This window comes from Ricinus communis, chromosome 8 (genome assembly GCF_019578655.1).
Source record: "Ricinus communis isolate WT05 ecotype wild-type chromosome 8, ASM1957865v1, whole genome shotgun sequence".
Taxonomy (NCBI): Eukaryota; Viridiplantae; Streptophyta; class Magnoliopsida; order Malpighiales; family Euphorbiaceae; genus Ricinus; species Ricinus communis.
The window spans coordinates 7,217,860-7,245,564 of NC_063263.1; the positions used below are offsets into that span (position 1 = coordinate 7,217,860).

General features: G+C 32.1%; 2 protein-coding genes across 5 annotated transcripts; both read right to left on the reverse strand.

Moving 5' to 3' along the window:
* Window positions 1-3,347: 3,347 nt before the first annotated feature.
* LOC8284671 lies at window positions 3,348-14,626 on the reverse strand. 2 transcript variants are annotated; one of them, XM_015720639.3, is made up of 9 exons: window positions 14,199-14,626; window positions 12,504-12,547; window positions 11,848-12,116; window positions 10,159-10,754; window positions 9,306-9,645; window positions 5,303-5,564; window positions 5,051-5,143; window positions 4,328-4,780; window positions 3,348-3,989 (listed from the first exon to the last, which is right to left on the reverse strand). In XM_015720639.3, the coding sequence occupies exons 1-9, from the start codon at window positions 14,392-14,394 to the stop codon at window positions 3,645-3,647; spliced, it is 2,598 nt and encodes an 865-aa protein (XP_015576125.1). In that variant the 5' UTR covers window positions 14,395-14,626; the 3' UTR covers window positions 3,348-3,644. The 2 variants fall into 2 exon arrangements, with proteins under 2 accessions (XP_015576125.1, XP_002521347.1); XM_002521301.4 differs by having other exon boundaries at window positions 10,159-10,751; window positions 14,199-14,624.
* A 7,430-nt stretch (window positions 14,627-22,056) lies between these two features.
* On the reverse strand, window positions 22,057-27,667 carry LOC8284672 (protein Brevis radix-like 2). Of its 3 annotated transcripts, none has more exons than XM_048378727.1 (6): window positions 27,101-27,667; window positions 26,819-26,920; window positions 25,752-26,131; window positions 23,484-23,619; window positions 22,784-23,175; window positions 22,057-22,277 (listed from the first exon to the last, which is right to left on the reverse strand). In XM_048378727.1, exons 2-6 carry the CDS (start codon window positions 26,864-26,866, stop codon window positions 22,199-22,201), a joined length of 1,035 nt encoding a protein of 344 aa, XP_048234684.1. In that variant the 5' UTR covers window positions 26,867-26,920; window positions 27,101-27,667; the 3' UTR covers window positions 22,057-22,198. The 3 variants fall into 3 exon arrangements, with proteins under 3 accessions (XP_048234684.1, XP_002521348.2, XP_015576104.1); XM_002521302.4 differs by having other exon boundaries at window positions 26,819-26,960; XM_015720618.3 differs by having other exon boundaries at window positions 26,819-26,973; window positions 27,101-27,666.
* Window positions 27,668-27,705: the final 38 nt, after the last annotated feature.

Genomic DNA, 27,705 nt, shown 5'->3' on the forward strand with positions numbered 1-27,705 from the left:
CCACAGAAGAAGGAATCAAAAAGATACCCTTTGGTGGATGCAGACTACCAATCCCACAAATTGGATTTGACACATTTTGCAATCCATTGTTTGCTACCACATTAGTAGAATCATCCGTTTGCATATTAATTTCACTAGAGTATGCCTCCATCATGAGTGCTACTAATACTAAGACAATCAAAAAGTGTTTCTTTTTCTTTTTTTCCCTTGTATCGTTGCGGGGAAAACATTTGCCTAGTTTTTCAGTTTATGGCTGTTTTATATACTAAAATTAAATATTATTTAACATATTTTACATCATTTTCTTCATTAGACATAGAGACATAAAATCTTGCGATCATTATGTGTCAAATAGTATTTTTCTCATTGATAATTATTTTTTCCTTTTTTTATTTGTCTGAAAATTTAGTCTATTTCTTTATTTTTAATTATTAATTCAACGAGTAATTATAAAAATACATTTCGTTAATTGATATAGAAATTATCATATGCAATCATTTTAAAAAAACTAGCGATAACATAGTATGAAAATATTATAAATGAAAACGTAGTATGAAAATATTGTAAATGAAAAAAGTAAATGCAACAAGTTTAAAATAGTAATACGATAAATTTTAAATACTCTTGATTGTCAACTGTCAATAAGAGTAAAAATTTAAATACTTAAATTTATATTCTTAGCATTTTTATTTATTATATTAGTAAAGGTAGAGAAATTAATTATATTTTATACTATGTTTGGTTAAAATCTATTAAGAGTATCATTTTATTTGAAAAAAGACATAAGAAAAAAAATAAAATAAAAATGATAAAGTTAAAAGAGATATTTTAATATTATGAAATATATTGATTCACTAATGTGAAATTAATTCATTTGAAAATTTTACCTATTTTGTTATAATTTAATTTAGCTATAAATTTGATTATATAGAATTCTAAATTAATTTCTATTTCATTCAAATTACGTAACTTTTAAATTTAGAAATAAATTTTATAAATTTTGTGAATTTTAACCGATTAGAGAGTTAAAAAAGATACATATAATAAAGTCAACGGGCGAAACAAATAAAATCAAAAGAAGGGAAATTAGAAAAATTAAAAGAACCAATAAATAGGGCATGAAAAGATATAATCAAGCTATATTTGCAGGGGAACAAATTGTTGTACGACATGAAATTATTGGTCATGAAACCAAAATGGTATTGCTTGATTTGATTGCTCATGAATCTATGGGTCACAAGAAAACAGGCCTATTTCCAAATGCTTATTGATGGCTTCCACAAAGGATTTTAAAGAAAATAAATAAATATATCATCAATTTGAAATAAATGGTGCATGCCTACCCTTTGATGCTCCATCCTCTGCTAGGAAATCATGGTCATCAAGGACCATGCTTCCATCATTTTTTTCTGCTATCTCCATGTCAATAGTGGGTCACCCAACCCTAGCTTCAATCGAGACCCTAAATTGCTTTGGGCCATCTTTGATGTATTTATGATATTGCTAAACTAGTAAAGAGATGGTGATGGCGATGGTGGCCTCGTGGTGGACAACTCACAGCTCTTCAGAAAAATTTTCATTTCCCACCGCATAGGATCATCATGCAAAGAAATTTCTGTCATCAATACTTAGATTTAAGTCTTGAAAAATGGTTGTGAATTGGTGATGTACAAAGCTCTTTTTCTCACCTTTTATTATATCCCCTTCTTCTTTTTTCTTTTCATATTAACAATCCATCCATGCATCTTCTTTTCTTTCTGGTACTTATAAATAGTTGGACTTTCAAGAACCAAGTTGGAGCTCATTACTCGGCTTGCCCCATCAAAGATTAGGCCAAGGGAAAAAGATAAATAAATAAATAAAGAAGATGACACAATCACAACCCACAAATTGAAATCTTGCACGAGTGTTAATTATTATCTTATTAGCTTTTTCTATTTAATTAAAAAATAGGAGACAATAAGAAGAGAGGAGAGGACCACAGCACAACCGGTAGTAGGCTAGCATGTAATGAACAGGCAATCTGTCAGACCATGCACGTGCAAATTTTTCTACTGTGAGTGTGAGTGAGACCGCTCTTTTATAGTTAATAGACATCATAGTCTCTTTTAAGGTATGCACTTACAAAAATCTTCCAATGTTTTTATTTTAAACCTACTGTCTAACTGTGGATTTGGTAATTGTGAAACTGAGACTTCTACCTCTCTGAAATAGTGTATTTGAGATTGATGTATTTAAATTTTTTTTAATTTAATAATATTAATTTTTTATAAAAATATTTTATAAACTGTTTTTCTCAAAGAGCCCATGTCATACAACTTGCTCTTGAAATTATTATTATTTTTTTAAAAGCATTTTTGTTGCTAGACCTCCAACATTTAACAGAATCACTTCTAATTCTTAGTTTTACACATGAACCTTCATCCAAAGTCGCACTTCAAATTCTATATTTCCTTTACATCAACTAACTGAAATATATTTGGATTAAATTTTTTACTTTTTAAAATTGTAAAGGATAATAATTGAAAAAAATATATTAACAGCACCGTCTATTTAGTCAGGAGATTGTAAAAATGTGCTTGAATACCCTTATGGAAAATAAAAAATAAAAATTAAAAAAAGAAGCCATATTCGATTACAACATCTACTTCAAATTAGGAAGAAATGCACAATGTTAACGGGAGTTAATAAACCCTAATGTGATACAAATATATTAAAAGACCTCAAAGTAAACAGAAAAAAGTTCAGGGACATGAAGATGAATCTGCCAAAAACAAAAAGAAAATTTATTCAATATTGAAGGTAAGAAAAAATATCAAAACGAGTCAGATCATTTTCCTTTTTAGAGAGAGAGACAGAGGGAGAGAATTGTTTATCATTTCTCTCATAATGATTATCATATTATATATGAAAGGTTCAAAAGATGAGAAGAGGGATGAGTTGGGAGCACCTTTCGCATTTAAATCTTAAATTAAAAAGAATAACATCAGAGATGGAGAAAGAAGGAAAGTTTCCAAGCAGATAAAACAAAAGGCACTGTGAATGCTGCTTTAGGGCAAAGAGCATGGAACATGAAACATGAAACATGAAAAAGCAAATGCAAGTGGTGATCCCAAGGAAGAAAGCACACACACAAGCACGTTGATCAGATCTCCAAAAGAGAACAAAGCACACAAACAACAATGACTCCTTTCCCTTTTTCACTCTCTGATAAAAGAAACACCAACCACCAAAAGAAGCCCGCTTCAACTCTTATTATTATATATCAAATCTAAAGAGAAGAATAAAGCAGAGGTGATAATGAAGCTTACAAGAGAGATGGAATTTGGTGGATAAGACCCAGAATATGATCTCAAAAAGCTATATGCATTCAAGGTGAAATTAACAAGGGTGCTTTTGCATACCCGGCCTCTACCACCAGAAGCCTTTCAAAAGAAAATATATCCAGTGCCAATTGCAAAGATTTGCACATAGTAAGCCTCCTGGGATGGTGCTCAGTGCAACTAATAAAGATATTGAAAATTGAACATTGGATATGCATTCAATAGAAAAGATCAGGGTTACTCATTTCATAAAGAAAATTGAACTTTCTATAACTACTTCAATCCCTTCCGAGCAATAGGTGTTAGATTGACATTTACTTTTCAGAAGTTTGTTGTCCAGTTGAGATGACCCAGTTGAGGCTGCTGATAAGCACCAACCTGTGCCCCAGGTGCGGCTGGAGCAACCCCAACTCCTACATTACCACCCATGACGGGTCCTAAATGGTGTGGATTTGCCATTGCAGCTGGTGTTGGAGGAGGGGGAGGGTACAAGCCCGAAAACTGCATATGTGAAGATTGTGCTGCAGCTGCATTGAAGGAAGCATGACCAGTATGGGACGGCAAGTAAGCAGCATGAGGCGATTGCCCAGGCATATTGTAATAGGGGGCAGATTGCAGGCCTGGAAGCTCTCTTGGATTCTGAACCCAAATTTCAGATGTCTCAGCCTGCATAATGCAACGTCAAATTTAATCTTCCCAATCATAAATGCAATCAGCGAAAGACGCCATCACAGACCTTGGCCCAATTAATATATCTTCCTTCAGTTGATAGCCAAGAAAGGCACAAAAGGTACAGAGGGGCCATATCATGTACATAAATATGCATTGATCATGTCATGTACACCATGTGACACCCAATTCTAGAGTAATCAATTAATACAAACAAGCATTGATCATGTCAACTAACTGGGAAACGTGTGATGATAGCAATAAAGTTTATCAGACACACATATGATAGAGGTCCAGCAGAAACTAGGAAACCATCAACTTATCAAAAGGTGTACCTGTGGATTAGGAACATACAGGTTCCCATCTTTGTACTTCATCCGAGATGAATCTTCAAGGCCAGTTGCACTTCCAACAACACCAGGAGCATTGATGGCATACCCGGTTGGACTAGTGAAATTTCCAAACCCAGTGGGACTGCTGCCAGGAACAGGCTTAAACTGCTGGATTCCATACTTGAGGCCATTTGCACTGAGATGGGAACTACCTCCAGGCATCAGCAAGTAACTGCTTCCATTTGACGGATGCGGATAAGCAGGGTTGCTTGAATAGCCAGGCATAGCCATCTGCGGAACATACACTGGAGAAAGGAACTGACGGTATGGCATAAGATTGGTATAATGTGAAACATGAACTTGTGGGTACATCTGGGCGATAGGTGGCTGCTGCTGCTGCTGTACCATGGGTATTGACGAAGCTGGCATACTGTCGACTCTGTGTGAGATTAAGGCCTGTGGAATGAAACTTAATCAATAAAACCCATAATGGCATAAAGAATGGCATGTGACTAACATCAAGGAACAGGTCTTAAAAGATTTATTTTTCACGTGAATCTGCAGAGTAAGAACAAATATGATTGTGATTACAACAGAAGTAGAGATAATCTGGCCACTATTCTTAATGCATTCACAGCAACAGACATTATAAGGACCGCACTCTATAGAGTCAGAACACGAGAGCAACACACACATGGAGAAAATAAAATGGCTTAAAATTTTTACCTCCTGTGCCGACTGAAGACCCTGCCCTCGTACAGTTTCATCAATTTGAGGTCTGAAATATGACATGTCATATACAGTCTGGGGATCATATGCCTGCTTGCACACCAATAAACAATAACTCAGTTATGTATGAACAGGTACACAAAATAAGGGAGATGTTTCATCTAGTAGATTTGATTCACTGGCTACAAGAGCTACAGAAAAATGGGAAGGAAAAATGGCAAATATATTACACCTGAGGAATGAACTCACCGAAAAACTTGGTAATTCAGGAGGATCTTGCTGATGTTGTGACTCTGAAGAAGTAAATGGACTACTGTCTCGAACTAAACCAATATCAGCATAATTGTCCAAATTCGGAGGACTTGAAGACTTATCAGGTGATTGATGCTCAGACACTGCACCTGATGCTGGAGAATCAGATCCAGAATTTCTAACCTGTTCATCTAGTAACTCCACCTGCTTGTTGCCAGAAGCATCATCACTTGAAGACTCTGGTGCAGATGCTGACAAACTGCGATTAATATTTTCACTTTTAGAGAAAGTAATAAGAGCAATAACTTCACATTCTCATTCCCTTAGTGCTGATGTTCAATTGAGGTAGCATATATGCATAGATATATGCATATCCATAATTCACAGGGTTTATGTCAATTGGCATTTGAGCAATTTTTAAACCTCATTCTTTTGTTCTCAAACTCACAGTTGAATGCTGCCACTTACTTTATCCTACTAGTTCTTCACTCAGGTGCAATGCATGTGGATATTAATAATTGAACTTGTTATTTATTTACAATATAACTTATAAGATAAACCAACAACTAAATAAGAACAGCACATACTTTTAATTTAATGTTAAAAAATTGCAAATTCTTTATATTATAATAAATCCATCAAAATTTTAACTTTGAAAACTAATTCATACATTCATGGTCTCTATTTGATTGTATCTGTATAAAATTCATTAAATTCAGAAATGTATTAGTTAAGTTAATTTGTGAATTTTTAAATAATTGAAATCAATGTTCTCATAATTGAAAATAAAATTATAGTTAAACTAAAATTAACAAAATTATGATTAATAAGTTGATTCATTTTTAATCACAATAATCAATATTGAAATTTTATTTCTCCAAGCATGTCATTATATGTTTGGTAAATATGCCTCATTAATCTTGAGTCTCTTTATATTCTATCCTAAATTAACATTCATCTCGCAAATATGTTACTGTATTTTAATATTTTATGCGATATTAGGCACTATAGGATGACCCTATCATGCATTTTGCAATACGTAATAGAAATAGTTCATTTAGTGCTAATTCACCATAAATATAAACATGGAGAAAAGGAGTTTCCATTTCTAACTTGTCTTGTATATTTAGTCCATCTCATATCAATTCATAACACAAATTGAAAGAATTCCTACCAATGAAGTTAGAAAATCATCATTATTCTATGTTACATGCATTTCTCATGGAACTATCCGAAAGTAGATTTAATCGTGATTTTTTGTTCTTTATTCTTCCTTCTCTTGTTTTTTATGAACTTTAAAAATGTCATCATGGCATAAGTCTAATATGTTCAAGCAATTTAAAACAGATTTTTTTTGTTATTTTATTCCATAATAATTTCTAGGTCATGTGAAGTAAATTATTAAATTAAAAATTGCAAAAATTAGTATATAAAATATATATGAAAACCTAAATTAATTATTAAATGTTATTTTAATGTGTTATAAGTTTATAATTTATTACACTAATAAACAGATAATCACAGGCTGAATTCTTTTGAGTAAATAGAATGTTTCTCTACCTAGTTGAACTTTTGATTTGAGGAGGGAAAACGGATTAACTAAGATATTTTAGTAAAATAGATTAATACCGTATTTCACTAATTGACTCAACTAATAAATTATTATAGAAAATTTAGAAAATCTATCTTTTATATCTTTAAACTCTTCAACAGTATATAAAATACTAAATTCTAATTCTTTTTAACAAATTGATAATAATTAGATAATAACTAGTAATCTGCTCACACATTTTGCTGCTCTTGCTATTATTTTGCAGATAAATGTTTGCAATTTGTAAATATTAAATTAAATTTTTTATTTAAAGAAATTTATAAGTATAAAATTTTATTAATACTAAATTGAATACGTATAATAACAATTCAACAAAAGGTATGATTAATAAAAGATAAGAAAACGTTGTTAATTTATTAATTAATATATAAATTACATTAAAATAAACTAATATTAAGAATTCAATTAATTATTTTTAAAATTAAAAATCATGCTTTAAATAGAAAAGTAATTTATTAGTTAACATGCTATCTTTTACAATTAAATTTATTATTTAATTAGAAAAGAATAAACCAATTAATGTATTGATATAATAACTCGAACAAAAAATTTATAATTCAAAAAAAAATTACACATCAGCATAACACATGTGACAAAAATAAGTACATTTGTCAAAACTCTTTTCCTATGTGTCTAGACTTCTATGTCTCAGCACTTGATAATTTTTAATAATTATTTGTCACATTTTTTAAAATAACAATAATTTAAAATATTTTTAAGTGCCTGCTTAATAAAATTTCAAATATTTTAAAATTTTATTAATAAAATAAATGTAAAATTATTTTAAAATATTTCTTAAGTGATTTATTAATTAAATATAAAACTAATAACACAAATATAATTGATATGTTACTTTTAGGATTAAAAATCGTTGTATAATTAGAAACTAACTTATTAGTCAATATAATATTAACAATATAATTAAATTGTTATCTCCTAGGATTTAAAACATTGTTCAGTTAGGAAAATAACTTATTAATTAATATATTGGTTATACAATAAACAAAAGAATTATACAACTAATAACACATAATACTTATTTATCAACAATAAATACACAGGTCAAAAATTGTTTATTTGTCAACAATAAACACACATGTCAAAAAAGTTGTCTTGATTTATTAATTATATATAATTAATTTTAAAATGTAATAAGTACTACTTTTTAGGATTAGAAAACTAAATATTAGTTAAATATAATATTAAAAATATAATTAAAAAGTTAGTTTCTAAGATTAGAATCATTGTTTAAAGAGGAAAGTAACTCATTAATTAATAAAATAATCATACAATAAACATAAAATCTACAAACCTACATAATGCCTATGCATAGAAAATAAGTGTACATGTCAAAAAAGAATTTCTTATGTGTCAAAAATAAGTACACAGGTGAAAGAATTTTTCCTATAAGTCAAAAATAAGTACACATCAAAAGAAATTTATATCTCAGCATTTACACACATATATATGGTCAAATGGTGTAACTATGTTGTACAGTAAAATTTTGGTTTTATATTTGATAAACAAATGGCCAATTTTCCATTTAAAAAAAGAAAAGAACTAGCCAATCTTGTCATCTTCAATTCTATTAAATTAATTATTAATACTAATTTCATTAGGAATTGATGATCTTTTAACAATACCTTCTAAGGGATGGCTAGTTCAAGATGCTGAACATTAAGATTAAATTAATAAATGACCAATTAAACAATTAACTAAAGAATTAGTAAGACCCTATTAGTGAATCTATCTATCTCCTTCCCTTTCGCACTTTTATATGTGATATAAAGTAAAACCTCTCTATAGTCATACATTTAGGATTAAATAAAATTTATGAATATAAGGAGATTATAACTTAATAGAAGTTTGAATACTAAAATTTTTCTTTGGACTTAATACTTAGTCTTATAGATGAAACGATATAAACTAGAAATAAGATACGTTAATATCTTGTCATATTATATGAATAAGATTGATGAGATAAAATAATACTATAGTAAGACAAAACATAACATATTATATATTTTTTTAAATTATATTTAAATATTACTATATAGAAAATATTTTTCTAAGACCGGATTTATAACTTATTACAATAGAAAGTTTATTCATATTTATAACTTGTCCAAATAAGGACCGTAATTTTTTATTACTGTGTAGAGGTTATTCCTATATAGAATATCACTATAGAAATGTTTTACTGTATATATGATTATGATTATGAAAACGCCTATTCTTTGTCGCTTAGGAGTTCACTTGTCTTTATCCTTTTTCTTCTCCGGCCTTTCATTTGCTGCAGCAAATAATTATATCCTATAGTTCTCAATTATCCTCAATTCAAATGTCCCAAAATTAGCCTATAATTTTACACATAATTAAAACACAAACCTTGCAGCAGATTCAGCTTTGGAATCTTTTGTAACTCCAGCTGCTTGAAATCCAGATGGCATATTCCTGGAAGAATCAAACTCCACCCCAAAACTGCCAAAGGTCAGCCTGCACCTATCAGTTTCAGGGACTCGAATATGTTGGGCTATGATCACATTCTGATTTTCGTAGATGTTCACTCTCAAAAGCTTCTCCTGCATATCAGTTGCATCTGATTCCAAGTCCTTAGAATTACCAGCAGGAGGCGAACTAGATTTTGTAGGTGTTCCAATCACCCCAGGGCTACCAACACTAGCCTTTTGGCTTGATTTTGGTTTCCACTCCTTATTATGTTGAGTAGCTGCACAAGAAGATCATCGTCAGTTATGCCTCTTCTCCCACCTCCCTATCACTCTCTCTCCCCCCCCTTCCCCAGCCTTTGCCTTTTATTTTTTAGTTGACATTAACACTATCCTGGAAGTTTGAAAAAGGAGAAAATATCTATTGATGCTGCAGATTTTTTTATATCTATCAGCTAGTCCAATCACCGAGATTTGATTTTTAGTTTCCCACAATTAGCAGCAAAAGATGGATGCTTTAACCTTTAAACATTTGTATTATTCCGCATTATAACTTCAAAAGTGCAACTAAACAGTGCAAACAGAATAGAAGATATTATCATGTACCAGAACAAGATGCCAACTAGCAAGAAGATACAGTGACATCAACCAAAAAAGAGCAACTTTAAAAGCATACAACAGCAAAGTGGTTAAGCAATTCATCATCACAGGTAATATGCTCTTTCAGAAAGAATTCCACCTTAGCATGAAATACAACAAAAAGGCTAACAGCAAAACGATGCTAGAAGCATTACCTTTCTGATGACCCACAGCTGTTTGATGTGTCCTGCTATATTGATTGCCTAAGAATGACCTGCCGACAGAGATACTGGGCATAGCAGATTCAGTTGCAACAGGTTCATTAACTTGATCGTTCTTGGAAATTGTAGGAAAAGGTTGAAATGATTCCGGCAATGAACCATCCCTTCCCAAAACCGAATTTGAGAAGGAACTACTAGATGCAGACGAATTTTTTACCGCATTTTCAGAAGATTGTCTGCGACCGCCCACTACCCCAACCTCACGCTTAATAGCTCCAACAGCAGCAGATGATCTAGATTCAGGAGATGGCACATGAACAGGATCCATTGAAGAAGAATATACCCCGACAACAGAATTGCTTGATGCCAGTGTTGCAGAATGATGTTGAGAGCTGGGTTTCATTACTTGTATCCGTGAAGCTGCACTAGGAACTACAGCCCGCTTTTCCTCAGTCATTGCTTTCCTGTCAGTGAAGTTTGAGGTGGCATCTCTGGTGTGTCTAGATTGTGAATCAGGAGGCCCATTAGAAGCTTGAGATGAACTTCGTACACCAGAATGCTTTACATTGCCTGAACTTCCTGATGATCTGCTGAAAGAAAACAACAATTATGTTTAATGGTCTAATTATACAGTTAGTAAAATTTTGCATTGCAAACTAGAGAAAACAATTAAATATCAAGGAAAGCAAACCAATCCATTACTTGAGTATATAATCAAAAATACCAAAAACCAGAGTTCCCTTGTTTTCTTTGTTTCACTATTTCTTTATGTTCATCTTCAGAATAGAAGTTACCCAAGGTCTATCCAAGACAGAATATCAACTTTTTAGATAGATTTTGAATGAGTAGGTCACCTATGTGGGTTATGCAATGAGAGATGGAATCTCACCACATCCCATTTCTCAAAGATGGACTTCACTAAAACCAGTATGTTGACAGTTGTGAAGCTTCAGTGCATACTTCTAATCAGTAGTAATAGCATAACCAACATGAGTACGGCCAAAGTTAAAGTGTAGCCAGAACACTGTGTCGGCAGCATTAAGATGAGTGTTTGAGGAGGAAAAGAACATTAACCATAAGGACTATTGCAACTTTCAGTAATGCAAAGCAAGCTCGCTGTGGTCTGAAATCATCATCAGAACATGAGAAAGCTACTCAAGACAGTCTCCAAACTTTTAGGTAATCCAATTTAAATAATCTTAACCACAGACTTCTTGCATGATAGGATGGTATCCACATAAATGTAAAGATCAAATGGTTTGGGTTAACAGGAATAATATGATTATGAAGCCCACAATACTCTGATGACAGACGAGGTTTTCAAGTAACAATACCTTTTTCCGAAAAAATACAATCAAACTAGGTACTCAGTACAAGTACAGAACAACTGATTATCATACCACGTCAAAGAAACTTTATTTGCAAGAGCTGATACATTAGACTCAGTTTATGTGCTCCTTTCATATCACATATCCTCCCTACAACTGCATGCAGCCTCTCAATCAAAGGGGTCATTGTTACTAACCAATAGGATATCCTCATTATAGTTTACCTCTCCAGTCAGGAGACCTAAGAGCTAATGTTAAAAAAATGAACCAATATGTTTGTGCAGCCACCAAAAGAAAAAAGTGAAGAGAAAAAATATAGAAGGGGGAAATAGCATAGAGAACCAAATAATTGTACCCCTTTTCAGTAACAGTTGAAATGCCTAGCTCATCACTGGATATCGAACCTTGCTGCATGGCAGGCTTTGGCTCTCTAGTTGTATTTAGATTGACTCTGTTGTCTCTCACAACACGGAACTCTCTATTGATCCCTGCATTTCCAGGAACAGCAGCACGAATATAGCCTCCTTGTCGAGTATTACGATCAGAAAATGTACGAAATTTTGTTCCTTGACCCATATTCTCAGGATTTTTCCTTGAATCCAAAGAACCCCTGTAAGCCATACTCTGAGGCCATAAGCATATAAATTCATGAGCAGAATGTTAGATAATTGCAAGTGCTTTCCAAAAAATTGGCACAGCAACCTTAACAGAAGGAATGGAACTTCAATAGGAAATAATAACCTTAAACTGCTAGACACCAATGGACAACTTAAAACCAGGAATGTATACACATTCCTTACGAGGATGATCAGACACTTGATCCAACTTTTCACTTAAAAGTAAAAGAAAACAAGAGCAAATACTTAGAAAGAATACAACTGAAATACAAGAATAGTAACATAATTATCCAAGGGCTACATTGCTAAACAATCAGAGAAACAGAAAGTGGAGAAGGAAAGAGGGACGGAGGAGCCCAATGATAAAAGAAATCAAAATAAAATGAGATTATACCTCTTTCTTCTTGTCCCTTTTTCTCTTCACCTCATGAAATGGATCTGATGAAACCAAAAAAATAAGCTTGATATGAGAATTATACTTGTAACAGACCAAAAACTACCATCTGATAAACAAGGGAGGGCCGCAGGGGATTTAAATCACAGTGCAAAGGAATTATCCATGTAGAGAACAGTTTTAATATTTAAAAACTGAGGCTTTAATTATCAAAGGACAACAAAGCTCCCCATACTCGAACAACCACCCTTAAGTGTGTACACCTTCAAAAGGTTCCAACAATTCAGCAGAAAGCCACAAAGTCAGCACATCAAACTTCAGCAGCAAAAACCATAACCAAAGTCCATGCCACATAGATGATACACCACATTAAGCAGTAAGAAGGAGCAGAACTAGAACTCGACCAGTGGGGGGTCAAATTTTTTTCGAAAGTATATGGAGCTAAAATAAAATGTAGAAAAGGATACAAATAAAAAAATTGTTAAGAATCTGGTGACTAAATTAAAAATTTAAGAGGTTTTAAATATTATAATTAAGAGGATATAAATAAAAATAAGTAATATATATTATCTACCTAAAATTCTATAGGTGAAATTTTAATGATCCCCTTCCTAGTTCCGCCCCTCAGAGGGAGGCAGAAATAATGCATAAATCAGCTACTGATCAGCTCTTCCATTAAAGGAGATGCAAATGCGATTTCAAAAATTGCTACACTATCGCAATGTACCTGACAGACAAACCCCAGAACTACTATTGAGGCTCAAGAACATCAAATTACTAAAAAAACCACAAAAATTATAAGATATATGATAAGCAGAGCTGCAGACCAATATAACCACCAATATAGGCGGTCCAGGACAGCATTATGACATTACACAATGGCCCACTTAAGTCCTATGCTCTAAGAAAGTTTCTCAAATGCCTCCAAACATTATTATAATATCATTATGCAATTATGCTAATTTGGAAAATAAAATAACAGAAAAAGAGAACTCATTCCTAAGAATGCAACAAAACTAAAACATATTCAAGCTTGATTTGAGAATGCAAATATAGACATACAAAACTTAATTAACAAAGAAAGACCAGAAATGATTCACCATAATCCAAGAAAAAATCTAAAAAATTAATAAATTAACTGAAACACTCCCAACCATTTTCACCTTCCATAGTCAGAATAAGGATAGAGCAGAAACTGCCTATTGCTCTAGATGCAACAGAACGTTCAAGGCAATGCAGATGCTAATACACTTAATTGGCAATAGCTTGTTTGTTAAGGCTTAAAGATAACATCTTCAGGGATATCAACAGCATATTCAAACTTTTCTTTTCAATATCAGCACATAACACGGGTACAAATATCTCCAAACGCAACATAAATGGCATAAGCATTAGATTTAAATGACAAACAGCCGCCATTCAAGCAAATTGATTGAACATAAAATGTAAGCCTAAAACCAAAACCCTTAAAACACCCATTAAAAAAAATTTCAAGAACATCTCCAAAAGAACCAAATACAATTTACTACAAAACAAACACAAAGGAAACATATAAGTATCTTGTTTTAAAACTCAAGGGGAAAAAAGGGGGCAAAATGATACTAACTATAGATAATGCAAAAGAACTCAGAAAAGACAAAAGAATATAAATATATTTAAAATAATTTTTTTTTTTTAAAGTAAAAGAAAACTAACCTTGATTAAGCAATTTTTGTGCAGTTTCATTAGGATCCATATTAGTCTCTTTAAGGGCCATATAGATATCAGCATCAGAGAAATTACCCACAATTTCTTTAATTGATTGTATGGTTTTTCTCACTGTAGCAGATAGGGTATGCGTCGTCGTATTAGTCCCAGTAGCAGTAGTACTAGTACTAACAGGAGCGACCATGTCTCAGAAACAAACTCCAGCAAAAAAAAAAAAAAAGATCCTTTTTCTTCAATAACAGATAGAGAACAAAGAAGTGGGTTTTGTAATATGTAATGATCTTACAAACGGGTATCAGGTAAATTTTAGGGTTTGCATTTATAGAAACAGAAAATAGAAGAGAAACGAGAATAGAGAACGGCTTTGGGCGAAGAAAGGGGTTTGCTCTAGCGAGGGTTTTGAAAACGTTTTTACCATTCAATTGACTGCAATTTGGGGCTATGTACGTTTACTGATTTGCCCTTCTTCTTCACTTTTATTCCTTTCTTATCCATCCTTTCCTTGGATTATTTTTCACAAAATTATGGGAAAAGGTTCAGAAAAGCCCCTCAACTAGGGCCCCTGTGGCCATTTAAGCCCTTATTGTTCTTTTTGTTCTCAATAGGAACTTTTTGTTTTAAAAACAATTCATTCAACCCCTTCTGTTAGACTAATCCTTAACATACGTTTATTATATTGATATGGATGAAGGGGCCCACTTGATTTGTTGATATTGGAGCTGACTTGGCCACTTTCTTGCTTAAATAGAAGCTTATATGGAGCTGACTAGGCTACCTTTATTTTTTCTTCTCATTCTTACTGCTAACACCAGCACTCCCACAAATCGCCCACCACAATTTCACCACCAGCGCCATCACTGTCATCGCTACGCACCCCCAATGCATCGTTGTCATCACTACCCATCACCAGTTTCTTTTGTAAATTGGCTTGCTTATAAAAATTCTCCAACTATTTTTTCTTTTTTCTTGCTGCAAATTTTTAGAACCCTTTTATAAATCACTAACACATTATCATCTCCATAAGAATTTAATTCAATTTTAAGAAGACAAATAAAGTAAACAAAACTGTAATTGGAAAAGGGTAAAAATATACAAATAAAGAAAAGAACAAAGATTTTAACTAAATAACTCATCAATGTCAATCTTGACACTTCACTATCTTTAAAGATATCTCTGTTAGATGGAGAAGATCAAATTGAAATCCTCGGTGGGCCTTTTATTTTCTTCTTGTTTTATAGCCTTGCGTTGCAAAAAGAGTGATTTAATTGCTTCCCTTTAGATATATTTTCCTTGAGACAAACAAAGCCTACATTTAGCATAAAGAGATCGGTGCCCTTTAGCATTCTTCTTGTCGCGTCAACTGCAATACACAAATGGGTTTTGCAAAGTAGAAACGGTGGTGGGGAGAGAAAGGGAAGAGGCTGAATAAGAGAAGAAAATGTCAATGCTTGGAGTTTCTGAGTGTGAAGAAGATTAATGATGAGGTGTTAATGGTAGAGTTGTTGGTTGTTTCCATCAACAACGACGCCATGTTTGAAAGGTTCCATCACTGTCGTCGCCGCCCACCATTTTAAGCTCACCACCAGCCACCACCGCTTCCTGAAATTGAAGTGCTAGTTTTTTTTGTTTTAGTGAGAATTTCTTTTTTCTTTGTTTATTGATTTTAGGGTTCGTAAAGAATTTAATTTCAATTTCAGTCTAATTGTAAAGGATTAATTAACAGTGGTGGACACTGGTAATGTTGGAATTACTGAAATCCAACGGACAGAACCCCAAAAAAAAATAGCACTTTGAAAAGGTAATCAAGGTAAGAATCAAGCATTTTTTATTTTAAAATTTTGTTTAAGTTTTAATTTAATATATTAGATTTATTTATATTAAATAAAATAAAATAGTTTCATTTAAAAATAAAAGAATGTAAAAAATATAAATTTAAGAAATTAATTTTAAAAGTACTAAAAGTAATAAAATAAAATAAAGAAAAAAGAGAAAAAGGCTTTTTTTTCATTGTAAAAAAGCAAAAGATGAAGAGATTTTGATTGTATGATGTGTCAAATTAGGATTAATATTTATATATTTATATGTAATACCCATATCCATGTAAGCAAAACAAAACGTTTGTTAGATTTCAACGTTAAAAGGGGTTGAATGAGCTGCTTTTCAAATGGGAACCAAGAGATAATAAGGTCTTAAATGGCCTACAGGTCATAGTTGAAGGGCCTATCTGGACTTTTTCCTTAAAATTATTAGGAAAAGATAATAATTTTTTAATAATATTACTTGGATTTATCCAAAAGATTAAATTCTCCAACAATAATAAAAGAACTTGAAACCAATATTAAATAACTCTATAAATCATTTCACGATCATTAAATTAAAATTTACAGTAATAATTTAATTAATGGAACTCTAAATATAAATAGAGTATTAAAATGTGTAAAAAAGAGTTTATATATATATATTATCTTTATCTCTTTCATCAATTAAAATATTACTTAAATTGAGAATGAATGAAGGACCATATTGGGATTTGAGATTTGTTGGCATAAAAGTTGCTTAAGAGATGAAGACTCTAAAGCTCATAATTTGTTCATCATAATGGGATAAAACAAGTTGTTATGGCTATAATAATATGAGCACCAGGCATCAAATGGCAAATCAGTAGTATGCTTGATGGATTGATTGCAAAATTTAGATTTAGCTCTCTGTAATGGTGTCTTGGTGGGTCAAATGGGCTCTGTTTGTTTCTTCTTCTTTTTTATGGGCTATATGCATATGAATTAAGAGAATGCATTTTAGTAAGCAGTAATAACTATTAGTGGCAGGGCATTTGTAAAAGTAAGCTCAAAAGAGTCTAAAATACTTGACAAACTCATAAGAAGAACAACCAAAGCCGTCGCCGCTACCATTGCTGCAGTGCCATCACTACAATGGCTAAATCTCTTGTCTCATTGTTAAGCCTATAGAGATTCAACTTAATTTGTAAGGCCATTTATACTTATTTGATAAACCTCAACCCAAAATCATAGTGGAAACACTAGAAACTAAAATAGCTAATAGAAAGGGAGGAGTAGACAAATCTCCATCATCTAATCTTTCATGGAGATAAGCACCCTCAACCTACCAAGATTTTGAATTAAGCCTTTGAAAGATATAACCAAAAATGAAAAAGGGACTAAATAAACTTTAAGCCACCAATAAAATGTACAGTTTGGTATTAAAGAAAGGTGGCTAAGAAACACAAAATAATAACAAATTAATGAATTTATCTTGTAAGAAGAAGGACAAAGTATAGATATAACCTTAAAAGCTCCAACAGGGGAGCAGCTCATCTTCTCCACCAAGGGAGCATTAAAACTTATTGATAGTCATTATTAACTATAACAATTACAAACTAAAAAAGAAAATAAAGAAAACAAAAAAAAACAAAAAAAAGGCCAAAACTATCTCTTAAACTCACTAACTACTGAAGTACTTTTTTCAGAAACACAGAAAGTTGATAACCTTCAAAATAGTTTTGTATGATAGAATATTGTACTCGAATTTAGTATTAATCCAAGCATAGTAAATTTACTCATGCTCATAAAAAGAATTTATTTAATTTTTATCCTAAAGTCCATGTATTTTAGCCCATTTATGAATTCCTAACCTATTGATAAATCATCAGGCCACTAGCCATTTTTTGGTTTAGTAATTATTATGGATTATTAGCATGTGAAAAATGAAGAAACAAAAAGGTGAAAGTCAGTTTTAGAGACTTTTGAAACTCCAAAGATTATTCTTGTAAAATGGAAAAGAAGAAATACATATATCAACTAAGAAAAAAGTGGTGTGAAAGTGATGTATATCCAAAGAAAGAGAAAATACATATATTATGTGCAGAAGGCAGTTGAGTAGAAGAAGGAAGTGGAATGAAATGTGGACAGAAAGTTGAGAAGAGTAAGGAAATGAGTAAGAAAGTTACATCCTTATCAGCATATGCAAATATGAAAAGCAATAGTATGTGCTCTCAAGGTGCGGAGCTAATTAAGGATCAAGCCAATGATGTAGAATATATCATACTTATTCTACAAGCCATGGATGCTTATAAATATAAGAGCACCATTTGGAGAGTAAGACAGACTAAAGGATATATGAATAGATAATCAGCAGCTTGCCAGTCGATTCTTGACTTCTTGAACCGGCCAATCAGCCATAGATAGTCAGCAGCTTGCCATTCGACTCTAAAGCCGATTTCCAACCAATCAAACATATAAAACAGACCTAGAGTCTATAAACTTTATTTTTATCTTTATTCTTAGATTAGTCAAGCAATTCTTAGATTAGAATAATAATCCTTAGTTTAGTTAAGCAATTTGTAGTTGTTAATTTACAGTACAATCAAGTTTTCAAGTGTTCCTCAGTGTTATTTACATCCTACAAGTCATTTACTTTATATAATTAAATTTCTCAAGCTTTTTAATTACTGTTTCAATATTCATTTATTGCATAATTCACATAATTACATCATCGCTTTTAACTTACAGTTGTTTCACTCTTAACTTTATTTCTTAAGCCTATTTTCACATTCTCAACTCATTAATCACATGTTTATAGCTCAATTTTATATCCTTAGCTCATTATTATCTTATCATTTAGTTTATTAATTAGCTCTATATAGTGATTTGACAAAATTGTATCAACTTAGCTAAGAATTTAAAATAATTTAGGTTCATTATTATTTGCACAATTATCTAGATTGGAAGTCAAACCGTCGTGCATCTTACATTTATTGCATTAACTATATTTATTTGAGGTAATCAACGTCTAACACTTAATAATAAATCGCACGTGAAAGGACCGAAATATTGACTAATAATTACACATCTAAAACTTTTTAATAGAGATATTAATGATAATTGTAATTATAGATGAACATAAAGTCAAGACTCAAAATTTTCCTTTTGACTAAATCATTTTTGTCATTTGAAAGTGGTAGATAGCATTATATTTATGGAAGTAGTTGAATTTTCTAAAATAATGGTTCACTTGTTAACATATTCAAAACGATTAGTTTATGGATATACTCTATTATATAAATTGTAATAAAATTTATAATATGTATAATAAATTAACAATTAAAAGTAAAATGATTATAATTATGAGATTTATAATATTGATTTGTAAAACCCTAACTATTTTTTTCTCTCTTTATTTTTTTATTGTTCTTCATCCAAGTTCTTAATCTTAGCCTATTGCCAATCATCTTTTAGATCGATGGTGATCATTTATTCTTTTTTTTCATATTATTTAGTTTGATTCAATAAATACAAATCTTTTAATTCTATTTCTTATTTTTTATTTATTAAGAATTTTTGAATTTTGTTTATAGAGTATTTGATTCTCTTTATAGAGTTCATAGAATATTTGAATCTTTTTTAAGTTTATTATTTTGATTCCCTCTGGGTAGTTAACAATGATATCTATTTTTTTATAAAAGTATTCATGGAATCCAGTAGATCTCAAAAATTAATAGTAAAATTTTTTAAGTGATGTTCTTGCAATCAGACTCAAATAAAGACTAAAGATTGGATTTGTGGTTTCACATAGTTGTTGAGTGAGGTTCATAGACTACCAAGTTGTATATTGAAAAAGTTCTATCAACGCAATTAAAGAATATAAATTTAAGTTCTTACTATTTAATTGAGAATCCTTGTTTGTACTTCTTGATCATATTTATTTTAATATCTTTCCCTGATCAAGTTATACTATTATCTTCCCATGATAGATTCATGACTTCATATATAGGATATATAATTGTAAAATTTCACAATTGCACAAAATAAAAGTTATTTTTTCAAGCAAGTAACATTAGGACTTATCTGACTTCTATTTTGGTTGGATTATATCTAAATTTTTCAGGAGAGCTCTGATGTAAAATTTTGTACTCATATACTTATAGTAATTATTTAGATCTATTTAACTGTACATTTTAAATTAACGTGGAATAGATAGACTTCCAGTTACAATTAATATATATCCAAAATAGGAGTATGTTAGGATGAAAATAGCTCTCTCTTTTCTTATTTTCTATTTTTCTTAATATTCGTTCATCTTTTCTCCTATATAAATAATCATCAAAAGGATTTATATTATGTCAATTCCTTACTCCATTTTGTTGTTGAATTCTGATTATTTTCCTTTTCAATGTCTTAGTTGGATTTGATTGTTCAGATCCAGCCATAGATCTCATTCTCCCTTTATCATTTTATGTTTTAGTGAAGTAGTTTTGGTTTGTTGACGGGAGGATGACTCTACAAGGTCTCCATTGAAAAGTTTTGATCCTGATGCAGAGCCAAAAAAATCTAGTCAATCTTATTGAAATCCTTAGAGTTATGGTGTTTCAACCACCTCTGTAAAGCTCCTTAGAGAGGTCACGAAAGAGAATTAATTCTACAGTGAAGCTCCTTAGAGAGGCCAAACAATCTGATCATGTCCTCGTTATCTCTAGGATTATAGTATTATGCCACCCCTAGATAGGCCACCTCAGTGGTTTAACTCTATTGAAAATTATCTTGAAGGAAAATTGGAATTATAATGGATCCGTCTACGAGTTCTCATGAAGACTGTTGTTATTGCTTTTGGTGGATCTTTTGTGCTTTCTTTGATTATTACTCTTTGTTATAAATCAAAATCGGTGCATCTCCTCTCTAACTGGAAGCTTTAATAGTGAATGATCTTCATTCATTTTGGAAAAAGAAAAAGCTAAACCATTTTTTATATTTATGATATTTGTATAATTGATGATGCAATAAATGCACAAATTTAGACTTGCTATAAATTTCAGTGATTTTATATTTACTCATTCTGTAGTACTAATCTCTCGATTTGAACCGTAATCCTAACTTGTATTATAATATTTTGTCATGACTCATATTAAAATCATCATAAAGTATAGTAATCCAGCCTATAAAATGCAATTGTTAGACCGAACCATTATGGAGCTATTGCTGCAAATTGGATGGCTACCATGGAATGTGCAAAACAATAATGATGTTGGTGATAGTCAGAGTTCAAGCAGTGGATTAGGTAAAACAATAACAAATACGCTAGCATTGGATATATATTTTTATTTATATATTAAATTAATAAATAATTAATTATATTTATTAATTTTAAATAATTTAATATATTAATCATTCAGCATCAAAATTTAAAATATTTATAAATACACGTCACTCTTTTATTCATTACGATACACTTAATGTAAGTAAAAATTAGTTTAAAATCAAATTAAATAGCTGGTCATACATATAAATATATAACTCTCCAATTAATATTTTCTTATTATAGGATTAGAGCTTATTTTCTTGCACTTCTTTGCCAATTTCTTTGAATTAATGACGATTTATTGTAGCTTATTGTTGAGATTAAAAAAAAAATTGTTACTCGAGTCAAACAAATTTCTCACTTGAAAAATTTGCTATAATTTTATAATTAGTATAGATAATAATAAATTTAGAGACTAAATTGATTTTTTTTATTCAACTAAAATATTTTAACTAATTTGATTAGCAATAAAAGATGGACGAAGGGGATAATAGTTAACAAAACAAATGTGAAACGTATAGTAACTAACTATTTAAAAAGAAAAACTGAACTTATAAAAATTGACCAAACCTAATGAGGCGATAGGATTTAACCCTAAAATTAGTCAGCATCATAATGAGACCAGTTTTGTGAACATCTAATTGGAAAAAAGTGGAAAAAATTCACTAAAATTGAAAGCAAAAAGAAAGTAAGAAGATTTTTATAAGCATTGTAGGTGGAGGTGCAGTCAAGAAACAATTGCACATAATTCACTAAATTAAAAAGGAAAGAAAGAAATATTATATGTATATATCTAAGCAAAGTGAGGTGCAGTCAAGACAAGGGATGTTTAAATTTTAAACTAAAATGGTTAAAAAAACAAGACAATTTCTAAGCACCATCCCAAGTCAGTTTTCTTATCACAAGTACTGTTCTTGTATCCTTGCTCTATTCTCGTCCCACCACAGCCTTGCATGCATTTCTCCGAACCTTTCACGGCTGCAAAAAGCATTAAGGGTTAAAAAAATTGTTAGCAGGACAATCAACTTGCATATGATAGTTATACCAAGGTCCTGCTGATAGTATGTTATCAAGCAGGGAAAACATTATTACAGTTAATACCAAATATGGTGGCTTATGTTTCTAAATCAATCTGCCTTCTGCATGTGTCCATAAAAACTGTCTTCTGTAGGCAATTAAACCCAGAAAAAATGTTGGAGATGACAAAAGACTTAAACTGGCATGACCATGTTATAATAATAGAATCTTCTCAGAACTCGTTAGCAAGCGTCATTTACTCAACAGTCACCTATGTTGTTGTTGTGTAAGGCCGGCTTATATTGTCATGCACTTACCAGTCCTATTTCCTAAACAATAACCTCGTATAGTAGCATGTCTAAGTACCATCTTATTGAAGTTGAAGGTAAAAGCCAAAATCAGCGAAGCAAATCATAACCATCACAAGTTAAATCCCATTCCCTTCTCAATTATGGAATCCCACTAACCTGAACCTGACGCGTCTAAGCTCTCTAGTGCCACCTGGAAGTGCTCTAATGGTGATGTAAACTCCAGGTTCATCCTGTTCAACCCATTCAGTCTCCATGTCACTTGCATTACTCACAGAAAGCTCTCCTGAGTGATCTGCGTCTCTTGACGAACTAGTCCTAGCAGAACCCCCTACCGACGATGCTTCAGTTTTGGCTCCGCTAATGCTTGAGAGCTTTGGGGTTGATGCAAGACCCACTGAGTCATAATATTGACGGGATTGCATAGGATGGTGATCAAGCGAATCTGATGAAGAATAACCCATTCCTGTTGGGCGATACAAATTGCGGGGGCGTTCTTTGCCAAGTGGTGGAGTCGCAGGGCTATCCTTGGCAGATTCAGGCTTTGAGCTCTGGAAAAGGAAGAAGCAGAAGTATAGTTAATCTTCAAATTAGTTATGACATACACTTCAATGACTAATTTATTATATGGAGGCAGCAAAAATATTTAGTGTGAAATCCTAAAACACCAAAGTTTAAGAAAAGGAGAAATAAATTCTGAGAATTATCTTCAATGCATTGCAATGAAATTCATGTGTATGAAAAAAAAATTATATGTCCAAAGCATGTCAAGAGGCATCAGCAGGCAACATCAAATTCATGACATCATTATAGTGCAAACTGGATTACAATTCAATTTTCAATGTGGGAGCAAACTTACCTCATCTTCAGAGCGTGGTGGAGTTGGAAGGGGGACTGCTTGGTGATTGAACCGTTGAACATTGTATAGTTCCATGACCTTGTCGTAGTTCTCTGCCCACCACCTTTGAGCTTGCCATTTGTTAAACATTTCACGGCTGATGAAAATATAAAAACAATGAATATACTCTGAAATTTACATACATTTACATAAAATCGGCAATGGCAGAATGTCAGAATAGTCAGCCATGCAATTTTGACTATAACTTCAAAAAATTTAAACTTGATATTTATGGTGGCTCAACTAACTGTTTTCTTGAGTAAAGTCACTTTATCTTCACAGCGGCAGCCCATAAAAACATTATTCAGAATCCACGAACATGATATATGAGCCACAGCATCACATTCATAAACTGTTGCTTGATATATTGTCAATAATAAAACAAGTTAGCTGTTAAGTTAATAACATGCATGGTAGCGCAACTCTAGTTGACAATAAGTATAGAAGAATTATCAACAAAACAAGAAATAGTAAGCAGTAGAGGGTAGGTGACACCTTAATAAACCCACAAGTCCTAGAACACCACCCACAAAGTTAGCCTAGTTGTAGAGACATGATAAATCTCTCAATTTAGGCCAACACCTAGATTTAAGTCCATCTCCCCTCTCCTATCTGAACTAAACAAGATAGAATGTGGCAGAACACTAATGCCTGGATATCCTGGACCAAGAAAACTAGCTCTCAAAGGAGGGAAAACGACCAGGAGAACACACTCCTTACTGTTAACAGTTTTTACATCTAGTGCCAATTTGTTCACCCTTCAAAACATCCAAGCAGCAGAGATCTCATATCAGCACTGTTTCTTATTTGATTGAATAATTGAAACCAATCCACATTTGAATGAGAATCTATAACTAAGGTGGTGTTTCTTTGGTCTAACTTTTCTCCAGCTTTACACGCTTTGAAGTTAAATATGGCTCAATAAAGCAATACTCAAAAATCAAGTATAAATTAGAAACATCAGACACAGGAATTCTTTTATGTGCTAACATATAAAACAAAGTCATGTGCATGCATTTGCATCAATTTCATTTTTTATCAGTTATACAAAGTGATGACCAATCAGTTAATTGTTCTGGGATTGTCCTGGAACTTCAGATATTGACAGCTGTGAACAACTTACTACATTAGGTTTTTAGTTATAAGACATCAAGTAACTACCAAATTAGTTATTAAGATGTCTCCTCTAAAGATTCCACATGTCAAAAAATGGAAGCATCCATAATTTTCAAAATATCCATTTTTTAACTTTTCTCCTTTCTTTTTAAGAGTCAGAAGGGTGCTTCAAAATGCAGACAATGTAGAATAGATCAAACAGTCTTTTGGTCCATAAAGGACAATGCAAGCTAAAAATCTGATGCTCTCCGCACCTTTGGTTTTGTCAACACTGAATAAAACAAAAATGCTTTACAATTAAGTCAGTTCAAACGGTGCTCATGCAGTTAGTTTCAACAGCTATTATAATTTTTACTTGAAAATTGCATGCAGGAAGTAGAGGATAGCCTGTATCCATATGCACATGCACAGTAGGCATGGTCAGTGTTTATGCCTCACTTTTTTCCTACATTTTATTACCATAGAAAAGGCTGTATGCATGTTTCATGTTTTCCTTTACCACTTAAATTAATAAAAAAAATTATGATATGAAGATAAGAAAGTAATATGCAATCTACCAAACCAAGCACTGAAGCAAAGAAAAAGGTTCCAATTTTATTTTATCATTATCTTCAATATAATACTACTGTATTTTTCGATTGCAACAGAGCTGGAAGACATTTAGGTTGAAGGCCTAAAGCATGACCCTACTCACCATATGTAAAGGCTATTCCAAGCACAATACATCTATTATAGGAAACAATTCACATGCAACTGCAGTGCAATAACTCACCAACAAAATGAAAAAGTGCAATCTCATAATGTTTAAATTCCAATTAACATCATGGCATCAAAGAAGTTTGATTAATAAAACAAATAAAAACCTTCAACATCAAAGAATGAATAAGAAATAGTGTAAACTGCATTAGACAGTCTCATGATGGCCCACTTCCAATACATACCAATCAAATATGAATGATTGATCTCAAAGAAAAAGGATAATTTTAAGGAGAATATCAACCTGGCCAAAGTCCAGTTAACACTTCAGACAAGAGAACAAACAACCACGTTCAGACAGTTCAGAACCTTCCCAATCACATAACCAGCAACAAACAAGGGTACTAGTATTATTACCTGAATCGAATCCGTTTGAGATCATTCCCACCCTGAGGTAAAGAAACAAAGGTGATGAGTACACCAGGTTCTACTTGTGCAACCCATTCTTTGGGTTCCTCTTCCTCCATAAACACCACAGACTCTGCTCGCCCGCTAACTGATGCAGGTGTTCCTTCACCACTTGATGATAGCCCTTTTAGTCGAGCCTCCATCTCCTTTCCCCACAACCTTGGGGTTGAATTGGAACTCCCTGTTCTACGATATGAACAGTGAAACCTTGCTGAGTCTGAGATAGCATCAGATTCAGCATAATTCTCATTATGGTTATTGTTGGACGATCCAGAACATGGCTTGCAGTTCCTATATGCCCCTGATGCCTTTATCGCCATGTCCTTTATCTGAAGAAGTGAATAATCATCAATTTGCAAGAATTGTAACTAACAAAATGGATGTTTCAAAAAAAAACAACAATAATAAGAATAAAAAGATGAATTTAGAAAAGCCATTTTGTATGTTTTGCTTCCAAACAATAAAAGAATTATAATGAATTGGCAGCATAGAATAATTCTTGTTCCCAAAAACAAAATAGGAAACAATAAAGCCATGCTCCATGCAGTAAAATTAGGCCTGCCTCTCTTTTGACTCAATTATTATTCAACTGTTCTTATTCCAAAAATTGGTCTTTGTAACAGAAACAAATCCCTCAGCTTTGTAAGAGGAACTTAGTTGAGTTATTTGTTTACATTATTTTTGTATCTAAACTTTGAAGTTTGAAATCACAGCCTTACCCTCTCTGTAGTTCCACAGAAAAAGGACAGCAAGAAAAGAACAAAAGAACAGTTATGAGTATTTTATTTTCACCCCAACAAGAAAAAATTAACACAATTAAACCAATTTATTAGATGAGAAACACAGTATAGTATTGAACTCTTTCATTTTATTTCTTGGAACTTGTCAATTCCAGTTCCTTCACAAAAAAACAAAAAGATAAAAGCTTTATGTTTCCCTGGTCCTTTTTCAACATTTTCTCAGTAAACAAACAGAGAGTAGAAAACTCAAAAGTTAGAAACAAGAAAGTACAATACCTGAGCAGTAATAGCCTTAATAGTCTGCCTAGTCCTGGGTGTCTCCATCGCATCATCATCATCTTCTTCCCTCTCTCTCTGGTGCAGAGATCCATTGTTAAGCTGCTTAGAACAAGCTATACACGTCAGCATCCTCAACTTCCTAGCAACAAAATCTAACAAGAACCCAGATCAGAATCACCATAAAAATAACCAAGTCAAAACAAACTGCATACTAAAAAAAATAAATGAAACAAGAACTTGTATATGTATATATGTATATACAGGCTGTGAAATGCTTACATTAGATGGAACTGCTTACACTAATTCACTTCCTTTTTTTAGTTCAATTTGTAGTATCAACCTGAGATCCCAGTGTATATATAGAGGGAGGAAGAGGTTGAGAAGAAATGGGTAATGTGTATATAATTACATAGCTAATAGCTATAACTGAGAGAGAGAAGGATGATAAAAATGACCGTTAATGGAGGAATTGTGAATGAAAATGAAAATGGGCTTTTAAAGAATAACACTTCACTGCCAGTTAGAATGAGTAACAGCTAAGAAATATATACAAGCAAGAAAGAAATAAACTCTGTTCTCTCTCTTCCATAAGTAATCTTTAAAAACCCATAGAAAGAAAGAAAGAAAGAAAGAAAAAGGAAAGAAAATTATATAAATGTGAGCATTAAAGAAGAGCTTTGATGGTGCAGGTGGCAGAGTAAGAAGTAAAGATTAAAAAAGTTTAAAGCTTTAAATCAAGATTTAGGTGGGCTTGTTGTCACTTGTCACTTGCGCTTGTGTGCGCGCGGACTCTCTCTGTGTCTTTTGGTTTTTGGGTGTGTCTCTTGTTGTTGGTGCAGCGTATGTGCGCCACCCTAAAGAGTTGAAGACTTGTAAAGAGATAA

Bases quoted from the DNA above. Each gene is read 5' to 3' on its own strand.
- LOC8284671 (XM_015720639.3), bottom strand. From the start codon at position 14,394: ATGGTCGCTCCTGTTAGTACTAGTACTACTGCTACTGGGACTAATACG. The intron at 12,117-12,503 runs GTATAATCTCAT...TTATGGCCTCAG, and splicing joins AAAGGGACAAGAAGAAAGAG to AGTATGGCTTACAGGGGTTC. The intron at 5,565-9,305 runs GTTTGTGTTTTA...TATTAATCGCAG, and splicing joins AAAGCTGAATCTGCTGCAAG to TTTGTCAGCATCTGCACCAG.
- LOC8284672 (XM_002521302.4), bottom strand. The intron at 26,132-26,818 runs GTATTGTACTTT...TCACTTCTTCAG, and splicing joins TTAAGGCTATTACTGCTCAG to ATAAAGGACATGGCGATAAA. The intron at 23,176-23,483 runs GTAAGTTTGCTC...TTCCTTTTCCAG, and splicing joins CACCACGCTCTGAAGATGAG to AGCTCAAAGCCTGAATCTGC.